Raw genomic sequence first — 11789 nt, 5'->3', positions numbered from 1 at the left:
CGGGTGATTTACTGTTCGCTTCCGTGCAGGCATAATCAGACCTCTGTGAATTCTCACGCGCGCTTTTATATCTCATTTTCTCCAAAAGCAATTTTACAACCGCATTCTTAGACTACAGAATAAGCAATTTGGCAACCGCATCTCAACTCTCAAAACAGTAATATACATTTATAAACACGCTGTTATTGCGGGAATATGTTTGACGTGAAAGGTAAGAACTCTTTGAATAGAACGAATAAGACTGCGGATTGTCTGATCCAGAATTAATCGACCACTTGTTTTCATTTCGCACGTTAAAGTGATTATTTATCGCACTTGAATATTCTGATGTCTGGCTGTTTAAAATCAAATAAAAATGTTTTTGGTCGCGAGCTGCGTAATGTTCAAGCGGGGTAAAAACTACGTGCATTAAATACGAGAGCGAAAGCAAAGGCTTCGTTATGGCAAAGTTTAATCGTATGACTCCAATATTATGTGTACCAAAGTACTGCGAAATATAAAAAAATATCTGGCTTCTGTTCCGTGATATGTCTCGTGCATAGCCAAGCACGAGATCCGCTTTTGCACGCTTTGCGCGTGGATGCATATGTAGTTAGAGAATCATTAATAGTACTTCGCGTACACGAGAAAAAGCAAAGAGCGTCCATATATACTCATTACATATACGAGATCGTACAGTATGTACACGGAAAGATATAGATATTGTATATATGATGTATGTAAAAATATTATTTATCTATCTTTTTTCAAAGTTTCAGTACATATTCTAATTAATATATTTTCCATTTCCATTTCAGCAATATTATATTGTGCATGCATAATTTTTGTAATTATTCGTTTCAGAGTTTGTGCTTATTATACAATGAGTACGTATACGTACAATATGACCGACCACATGACAATGTAACCATTGTTATATTATTAAGACTTTTTTTGCAACAAGCATAGTATTGCAAAAAATCGATAATTGCAATAACTGTAAATATTGTTATATAAAATTTCTTTGTATTAAAAAATTATTTATTTTTTTAATCATTAAAAGTATTGTAAAAATTCATTACTTTTTCCAATTGTCGGTTTATTATAAAAATGTATTTGATTATATATCAATATCTTTGAAAATGCTGCCATATTGCAAAAATTAATTTTATGCAATTGTCGATGTTCGAACAAATTTTATTTTATGCGACAGTCGCGTGTGTATTGTTTAAATTGTGGTACACTTGTGTCGCAATAAATAAATATCCTATTCATATTCAATGATAAGTGAAGGCATCAACTGATGACTAGGGAATTTATTTATTGCGACACATGTGTATCATAATTTAAGCAATACACGATTATCGCATAAAATAAAATTTATTCAATAGTTGTATAAAATCAACAATTGTACTAAATCAATATTTTTTACATTATAACGATAGCTTAAAAAAAACTGATAAAACAAATTATTACAATTAAGTGACAATTGCGGAAAATAATTAATTTTTACAATATTCTGATGTTTGTAAAAAATATATATTTTTTAAGAAAGCCATTAATTAATACAATCATATTTATTTTTCACAATAATATATATTTTGAAAGAAATATTGATTAAGTGAATTACTATTGATATTGTAAAAAAATTTTTAACTTTTTTTTATTTTAAAAAAGGTATGCTAAAACATTTTTTACTACACTACACAAAATGCATTAAATAGAATATTTTGTATAAATAAATATTATAATTTATGAAATTATGTAAATATACTAACTAAATTATGTAAATGTTAAGTAAGAAACAACTAACTGAAGAAAATCTTTTTCACAAGAAGTCATTATAATTTCTTCCTCTAAGATTATTATATTACTAATTAATAACAAAACGGCATTCCATAGTCTTCTTATTCCAACCCAAGTATAAAAATATAAACCGTTTTATTAAATTATAACTTTCCATAATTAATATATTTTAATGCTTATTAAATTTATTGTAACTTACTGTAGAGTATTAAGTTTTAAGATTTATATTTAATTATAAGGATTTTACTTCTAAATAAAAAATAAGAATAAATATTGAATACTATTATATTACTTGTAAATTGGGCTCATGAACATAAATCAGAAAATAAGAATAAGCACGATTGCAGATGTAAAAACAATGCAAATATTAAGACATTAATAATCAATAATCATTATAAAATATTGCTACGCTAAAAAATTCTTTCATTTTGAAACGTTTAACGATAACAGAAAAGTTAATAAAAAAAGAAAAGATAGAACATGAACCGTATGTTATAATAAATGATGCATATGTCTCTAATTAATTATGGATTAAATGAATAAGAGGGTCTTTTGAAAGTATCTTCTTAATTAAAGTGCATTGCTTTTTCGTTAACCACATTACGACCTATTTATACATATTAACTTTTTAACAAATATAAATACGATATTCGGAGCATATTTTAATTACATAAATTTTCTAATAATTATATTACAATCGATAGTATGTTAATTTTCAAAAATTTAAAATAACTAACATTAAATAAAATGAATAGTACAGATTAAAATATTTGTCAATACACAATCCGGAGAAAGAGAGATTTTAATATTAAAATAATAATACTCGAAATATTCAAATAATGTAAATACCTGAATTTTTAATATAAATAGACAATAAATATTTTAAATAATATGAGTATTATCCGTCAGTATTACCAGGAAATACTTTACAATATATATCTAATACATACAGGACATATCATTTTAAGCTTAGAACGCAAATATCAGCTAATTTGTTATTCTAAATTCTATATTTTAGTGAAACTTACTTTGTTTTGAGAAAGACAAATTTTATTAATACTACAGAGCTCCTCTCGGTGGACACGCCTTCAAGATATCAAAGTTTATGTTTCTTCGAATGGAATAATATATATATTTTTTACATAATGGTTTCTCTAATTACTCTGCAAATAAAAGTATAAAATTGAAATTCCAAAATATTAATAGCTTACGAAATATATTGTACTTTATTATGTGAGTTTATTATGTTTATCATAAATGACACATTGACATCTGATATTAAATAAATCATAAAATATAAATATTTCATACTCGTATCTTGATACTTTTATGAACACTATAATACAGTTAATAAATTTAAGTATAGGAAATACATAGAGTCGATTTAAATAAAACATATAAGCAAAATGAAAGATTATTTAAATAAGCATTTATGTGTTTCCTTAACATAAATTAACACATTTTATTATTCTGCCCTGTACTATAACAAAATATCTTGTGAATTAATGATTTTTTGGCATTTCTATCTGAATACTTTCATATGTCGAAGAGTACAGGAAACATATTATGTAAAAAAATTATTTTCAATTCCATTTTTAAAAAAAGTACAGCACACTTTGAAATTGCATAGTTAGAGAAATGTCCACTTTGACATGAACTGTGACCACCAAAAAGAATCCCCACAAAATAAAGTGGGTTCCATTTTTCAATCATTTTTGAGAATAAAGTATAATTTGGGACATAATTGCGTTTGAAGCATCAAATGAGACACCTTGTATATACGAATTATAACTACGACATATTCTTATAGATGATATAACATATAAGATGTTATACAAAATATACTATTATATTTTTTAATTTAAAGGTCAAGAATTCAATTATTTACGGGTTTTTATTTACATTAGTTTGATGTACAGTATGAAATACCTCGTAAACCATTTATCTTTGACAAACGAACCTTAATACTTAATATATGGAATAACGAGATCAATAAATTGATGTAAAAAAACACATAGTTGCTGTTCGAAAGTGATATGAAGTTATATGGCAAATTGTGTAGTTTTACTGAAAAGTAACCGTGCGTTTTACTTATACACATTAATTTTTTTATTTGCTAGCATAAAAGTACAAAAAATAGTAGTTTAAGAAATATTTTATATTTTATTAAGGTGGGCTGCAATAAAATATATAATATATTGCAAACTATTGATGCTTTGATATTTCAACATTAATGCTTTTATAAATAGATTAATTAGAAAGTTTGTTATGTAAAAAAAAATGAAGTCTTTGTTATGTAAAAAAAAGAATCGATTTTTTCAAAAACTTATTTCAACCATTATTTATCCACTTTCAAGTAATGCAACTTTTGTTGAAGATGTTACGTACTTTTAATATTATTTGAAATATTTTCTGCTGCAATTAAAATGAAACATCCTAAATGTAATGGCATATTCAAGTTAACTGCAGATCATGATACAAATTTAAGTATAAACAATTTTGTATAATTTGATTATATAACATTAAAGTATACAAGCAAAATATTTGAAACTTAATTCATATTTTTAAACAATAAGTTTGTAATGGTATTTTAACTTTGCACAGTACATTAAAAGAATAAAATGTTAACATCTTTATGATATGATAGTTACTTTTGTTGACCTTCTTGACTTACTGGAGCTTGCCAATATGTATTTCCAAGATGATGAGTGGTAGCTATATTTTCTGCTGCTACGAACTGATGCATCATTCTATATACATTATATTATTTTAACGTTAGTCCTTTTTTGAAATTTTGAATAGCCATTCGTAACGTGCAGATATTGACAGTTAATTAATCTTTCGAGAGCTTTTTTGTCATAAAACTTTGAGTCACGAATTTTGATATTAGTAATACTTGATACATTAAATTAGTAACACGTACCTTTGTTCATCTACTTGATATCCAAAAGCTTGCCAGTTTGTACTGTCATGACGAGAACTTAGACCCGAAACATCGTAATCATAGAATTGTACCATGTCATCCATGTTAATTCCTTCAGAACTTGATATATATTCATTAGTAAATATTACTTAAGTTGGATATAAATATAACATTGAAATCATTTTTATTAAATGTTTCACTCAAATTTATGAAGTGCATAAATTTAAATGTTAATTGTTCAATATATATGCCTTAATTATATACAATAGAATATATTAATATTCCAAGAAGAATAAAATATATTGATATAAGTATTATTTACCTTTGCCGACCATCTTGATTTCCAAGAACGTACGAATATGTACTTCCATCATGATAACTTGTAGCCATATCTTTTGCTGCTACGGACTGATGCATCATTCTATATAGTTATATTATATCAACATTAGTTCTTTCTTGAAACTTTGAATATCCATTCGTGTAGACATTGACAGTTAATTAACCTTCTAACAGCTTTTTTGTCATAGAACTTTGAGTCACGCATTTTGATATTAGTAACACTTGACATTAAATTAGTAGCACGTACCTCTGTTGATCCATTTGATATCCAAAAGTTTGCCAGCTTGTACCGTCATGATGAGAACTTACATCCGAAACATCATCAGCAAGGAATATTGTGTTATTCATATTATTTTCTTCTGAACTAGATGTATGTTCATTAGTTAATATTACTTAGGTTGGATATAAATATAATATTGAAAACATATTTATTAAACGTTTGACTCAAATTTGAAGTCTATATACTTAAATGTTAACTGTTCAATATAATTGCGATAATTATATATAATAGAATATATTAATATTTAAAGAAGAATAAAATATATTGATATAAAATAAAGTAATTATAAGGCTCAATATGTATAAAACAATATAAATATTAACAGGGCATAGAACCAATATTACAACGAACAATTTTAATTAAAATAATAACATTACAAATGTTTCGACTCCGATCGGGTCATTTTCAATGCAAAACAACTTTATCTTAGAAATCCGGTTACATTAGTAAAATCTTGAAAAATAATAATAAAAATAAATATAACTTATCCTAATGTCGCTAGCATAATACTATCATAAAAAATTATTGATATAAGTATTATTTACCTTTGCTGACCATCTTGATTTCCAAGAACGTACGAATATGTACTTCCATCATGATAACTTGTAGCCATATTTTCTGCTGCTACAGACTGATGCATCATTCTATATAATTATATTACATCAACATTAGTTCTTTCTTGAAACTTCGAATATCCATTCGTGTAGACATTGACAGTTAATTAACCTTCTAACAGCTTTTTTGTCATAGAACTTTGAGTCACGCATTTTGATATTAGTAACACTTGACATTAAATTAGTAGCACGTACCTCTGTTGATCCATTTGATATCCAAAAGCTTGCCAGTTTGTACCGTTATGACGAGAACTTGCATCCGAAACATCATCAGCAAGAAATATTGTGTTATTCGTATTATTTTCTTCAGAACTAGATGTATGTTCATTAGTTAATATTACTTAGGTTGGATATAAATATAATATTGAAAACATATTTATTAAATGTTTTTTGACTCAAATTTATGAAGTCTATATACTTAAATGTTAAATGTTCAATATAATTGCGATAGTATATTCTATTAGTCTCAGTATATTCTATTATATATAATTATATATAATAGAATATACTGATATTTAAAGAAAAATAAAATATATTGATATTAGTATCATTTATCTTGATTGACTATCTTGATTTCCAAGAACGTACCAATATGTACTTTCATGATGATAATTTGTAGCTATATGTTGTGCTGGTACATCTCCGTGCATCATTCTAGACTCGCTATTATCTGCTGCTCCTTTTTCATATCTTGAATCTTCATTTATATGATATTGACAGTGAGATCTTAAGTTATTTATTTCTGTGCTGCTATAAAATGCGCTAAAAGTGTGATTGCTCCAATTATTGCAATTTACAAATAAGTATTTTACCGATTGCGAAACGTTGAAGTAAATCAAGTAATACATTAAATTTGTAATGTATTTAAAGTATACATTATGTATTTATAACTAAAGAAAATAAACATTAATATTTTTATTATTTAACAGTTACCTTTGTTGGTCTTGATTTCGAGGAGCTGGCCAATTTATATCATCATGATGGGAGCTTGTATTTGCAATTTCGGTGGCTATAAATTGTGTCATTCTGTTCACCTCATTATCTTTAGATTCTGGTCGAGACTTGAAATGTTGATTCCTTTTTAAACAAATGTGATGTATTAAGGCGTCTGCTCCGTAAAATATGTTTATTTTATCATTGCAACGTTTGCACCTTGCACTAAATTCTTTGTCATCGATTTTAAAATGTTGTGATAGCGACTTAGTTGCAATTTCTTTTCGTATAGCAGCTATTATTTCTGGTCTATGCTTTCTTTGCAGATGTGTCTTTTGATTTGATAGTTGTGTTGCATGATAAAATTTCTTACAAAATTTACATTTTCCTTTGTATAAGTCTACTTTGTCATAATATTGCCATATCAAGTCGTTGTTCTTTTTCCAATTTAAGAGATCTTCTTCAGTCCATATTTTGTGCTTACGATATAAATGTTCCTTTATAGATTTTTCCAATGTAGTTATATTTTTATATTTATAACAATACGTTTTATTACATTTATCCATATTGCACTGTAGAGTAAAATTGTCTAATTCAAGAACATGTTTCCATATCCAGTTGTCTGATGTTTTCCAAGCTGCCATTACATCCGTCCACGTCCAGTATCGCGGTGTATTTCTAAATACGAAATATCGATTAAGACATGGGAAATGTTCAGAAAAGCTGTTTAGGAAAGATCGATGGTAGGAGAAAGAGTGAAATGTGTAATTTTTTATTAATATATAAAGGTTATTGATTAAATCTTTTAATTCAGTTAGAATCATACAGTTTAATTCCTACTTATTCGATTTCTACTGTCAATCAGTCAGATTAATATTAACATTGTATATTTTACACATCTTGACTTGAAAATAAAGTTTAACATTAAAAATTTGTACAAGTTTATATTTGGAAATGTTTCTTGACTTTTTATTTAGGCTACTACAATCGTTTATCATTGTTATTGTACTCTCTAAATCTGAATCAGTGGATAATCACTGATATCAATGCCAAGTATGCCACTATTCACTAATCACCCAGTGACGTATTTGGCATTGGATAATCAGTGAAGTTCAATTAAAAAAGAAAGAAGATTTGAGCATTATGTATTCTAATATTGATATTTATATGTTAATTTCAATCTTCTAATACTATATTCATTAAATTTATGCACTAAAATAAGATTAATTAGATCACATAATAAAGGTTAGCTAGGTTAGGAATATCACATTTCACTCACTGATTACCAGTGGCATACTTGGCACTGATATCAGTGATTATCCACTGGTTCAGATTTAGAGCGTAATAAACATTAATGTGAATAGATTGAATTGAGCAATATAATAAATTTTTAATATGTATTAAAGTGTAGATGATATATTAGTAACTTAAGGAAAGTGAAACATTAACAGTTTAATTACATAACAGTTACCTTTGTTCGTTTTTTCGAAGTCCAAGAGCTTGTCTATTTAAATTATCATGATGGGAACTTAAATTTGTATTTTCCTCAGCTAGAGATTGTTGTATCATTTTGTTCACGTTATTATCTAAACAAATGTGATTTATTAAGGCATCTATTCCGTAAAATATATTATTTTTAACATTGCACCGTCTGCATGATGCATTAAATTCTTCCTCATGAATTTCGAAATATTGCGATAGCGACTTATTTGCAATATCTTCTTGTACAGCAGCTCTTATTTCTTGACTATGTTTTTTTCGCAGATGATACTTTAGCCTCGGTATATACTATTCTTTATATTGAATTTTACAAAATTTACATTTTCCTGTGTATAAATCTACTCTGTCAAAATATTGCCATATCAAGTCATTGTCGTTTTCCCATTTTAAGCGATCTTCTTCATTCAATTTTCCATGCTTTTGGTATAAATGTGCTTTTATTCTCGATATCGTTTCGCTTTTGTTTATCTTAAGTGTATAAATTTTACCACATCTACCTATATTGCACTGTACAGTAAAATTGTCCAATTTACGAATATGTTTCAACACCCATTTGTTTGATATTTCTCGTGTTGCCATTACATCCGCACTGTATCGCGATGTGTCACTAAATACGAAATAACGATTACTTTAAGGAAAATATTCAGAGAAACTGTTTGGAAAAGATCAAAGTGAAACATGTTTATCTTTATTAAAATATAAGTATTTATTTATTTATTTGCTTCTATTTTCCTAACCGTTAATACGTACAATTTCGTTCATACTTATTCGATTTTCATAATCATTTAAATTAATATTAATATCAAAGTTTTGTCAACCTTAATAAATTAGAAAACAAAACTGAACTGCTATATAAATAACAAGTTTATATAATTTGAAATTATTTTTCTTACGTTTCGTTTGTATCATTATTACAGCATTTATTATATCTATTATTGTAATTATACGTTAAAAAATGCCATCTAAATTTTTAGTTTATGTATATTAAAAATATAGAATTAAGGGACACGTAACAAAACATTATTATTACATTATTTTATGTATCGTGTTTTGTTATAATAATGGGCAAATGTATAATTATATTTTCAATTTACTTATAACTATAAATTAGCTCTAGTTTTGTACATAAATTCTTTACAGGCATCGTTTCGTTTTTTATTAATATTAATTTATTAAAATTATATTTATTAATTTTTTTTAAATGCATTTCTAAAAATCTCTTTATATAAAATGTTATCAGTAATTTCTTGTGTGATTAATTTTTTTTAATTCCTTTCTCTTTGCCAGCTTTCTTTCAGTTCTGAAATTTAACATTAAAAAAATTTTTTTTAATTATGTGATAACGCTTTGGGCTTATGTTCCTATGAAATTTTTTAAGTGCATTGGTGCGGCAGAGAAATGTGTCGAAAACGTCATCAAGTAAACTTCGTCTGATGTTGATCCGCATACGGAGCACATGCCCAAGTGTATCCATCACATAAATCGTATCATTTTCGATAAAAACCGGTTCGTCTATGATCTATTTAGGCCCAGTTTCACAACTCACGGTTAACTCTTAACCGAGGTTCAACTTATTTCTCATCTTTTTCCAATTCTAGAATTGAAAAGAGATAATGAATAAGTTGAACCTAGGTTAAGAGTTAACCGTCAGTTGTGAAACTGGGCCTTAAAGGAAGTATCTTCATCGATATGTCGACGTGTCTATGTATCCGACGGCACGCCAAGAGCTTAACGTAGACAAAAATCTTACCTTTTCTCACGGTTATCGATCCACGGGAAAAGCCCAACACGAGTGTGAACGACCGTCTTTTATGCTTTGGAAAGTGTCATCCAATCAAGAAATCTTCGAGAACATTTCTGATAAAGAGCGTGTATCTTTATATCCGAAAAAATCAGCTATTATACTATTTTTATTCAAAATTATCTTTGGAAATCGTGTTATAAGTACATATGGATCAGTTCAATGGCCGGCAGGTCCTCCGGATTTATCTCCGATGGATTTTTTCTATCACGAGAAGTCAACGAGATTTGCGCTGGCCACTATATTGTCCAGTCAGGCCCTCTATAAAGGTTAAATATAAAAAAATTAATAAAATTTGTTCACATAAGTTAATAAGTTCACATAAGTATTTCTTTACTAATGAGTATTTGTGATAAATATTATGTAATAAAATCATTAAAACATCAATGAAAGTTACAATCTCGATAGTGCGTTGATAACCTTGACTTTTTTTATTATAAATCAATTTTTTTTTTAATTTTTATCGCATGTTGTAGCCCGCATGAAATTGATGGATAATCACCTTACAACCTTTTTTTTAATTGTCGCAAGTGTCTAAAAAATCGTGCGGACCGTTACGCTGAACACTCTGTATAATTTGATTATATAATATTGAAGTATATAAGCAAAATATTTGAAACTTAGTTCATATCTTTAAACAATAAGTTTGTAATGGTATTTTAACTTTGCATAGTACATTAATAACTTAAAAGAATAAAATGTTAACATCTTTATAATATGATAGTTACTTTTGTTGGCCTTCTTGACTTCCTGGAGCTTGCCAATATATATTTCCAAGATGATGAGTGGTAGCTATATTTTCTGCTGCTACGGACTGATGCATCATTCTATATACATTATATTATTTTAACGTTAGTTCTTTTTTGAAATTTTGAATATCCATTCGTAACATGCAGATATTGACAGTTAATTAATCTTTCGAGAGCTTTTTTGTCATAAAACTTTGAATCACGAATTTTGATATTAGTAATACTTGATACATTAAATTAGTAACACGTACCTTTGTTGATCTACTTGATATCCAAAAGCTTGCCAGTTTGTACTGTCATGACGAGAACTTAGACCCGAAACATCGTAATCATAGAATTGTACCATGTCATCCATGTTAATTCCTTCAGAACTTGATATATATTCATTAGTAAATATTACTTAAGTTGGATATAAATATAACATTGAAATCATTTTTATTAAATGTTTCACTCAAATTTATGAAGTGCATAAATTTAAATGTTAATTGTTCAATATATATGCCTTAATTATATACAATAGAATATATTAATATTCCAAGAAGAATAAAATATATTGATATAAGTATTATTTACCTTTGCCGACCATCTTGATTTCCAAGAACGTACGAATATGTACTTCCATCATGATAACTTGTAGCCATATCTTTTGCTGCTACGGACTGATGCATCATTCTATATAGTTATATTATATCAACATTAGTTCTTTCTTGAAACTTTGAATATCCATTCGTGTAGACATTGACAGTTAATTAACCTTCTAACAGCTTTTTTGTCATAGAACTTTGAGTCACGCATTTTGATATTAGTAACACTTGACATTAAATTAGTAGCACGTACCTCTGTTGATCCATTTGATATCCAAAAG

General features: G+C 27.2%; 1 protein-coding gene across 1 annotated transcript in view; it reads right to left on the bottom strand.

Annotated features, from left to right (window-relative positions):
- Positions 1 to 4432: 4432 nt before the first annotated feature.
- Positions 4433 to 11789, bottom strand: part of LOC108764173 (uncharacterized) — an 11694-nt gene continuing 4337 nt past the window's right edge. The window contains 9 exon segments of the mRNA XM_018512258.1: positions 4433 to 4535; positions 4709 to 4828; positions 5031 to 5129; positions 5295 to 5411; positions 5906 to 5971; positions 6137 to 6259; positions 6503 to 6703; positions 6875 to 7552; positions 8346 to 8981. Coding sequence (XP_018367760.1) covers positions 4433 to 4535; positions 4709 to 4828; positions 5031 to 5129; positions 5295 to 5411; positions 5906 to 5971; positions 6137 to 6259; positions 6503 to 6703; positions 6875 to 7552; positions 8346 to 8981 — 2143 coding nt within the window.

This window comes from Trachymyrmex cornetzi, unplaced genomic scaffold (assembly GCF_001594075.2).
Source record: "Trachymyrmex cornetzi isolate Tcor2-1 unplaced genomic scaffold, Tcor1.1 scaffold4, whole genome shotgun sequence".
Lineage (NCBI taxonomy): Eukaryota > Metazoa > Arthropoda > Insecta > Hymenoptera > Formicidae > Trachymyrmex > Trachymyrmex cornetzi.
This window is presented reverse-complemented; position numbering and strand designations above follow the sequence as displayed.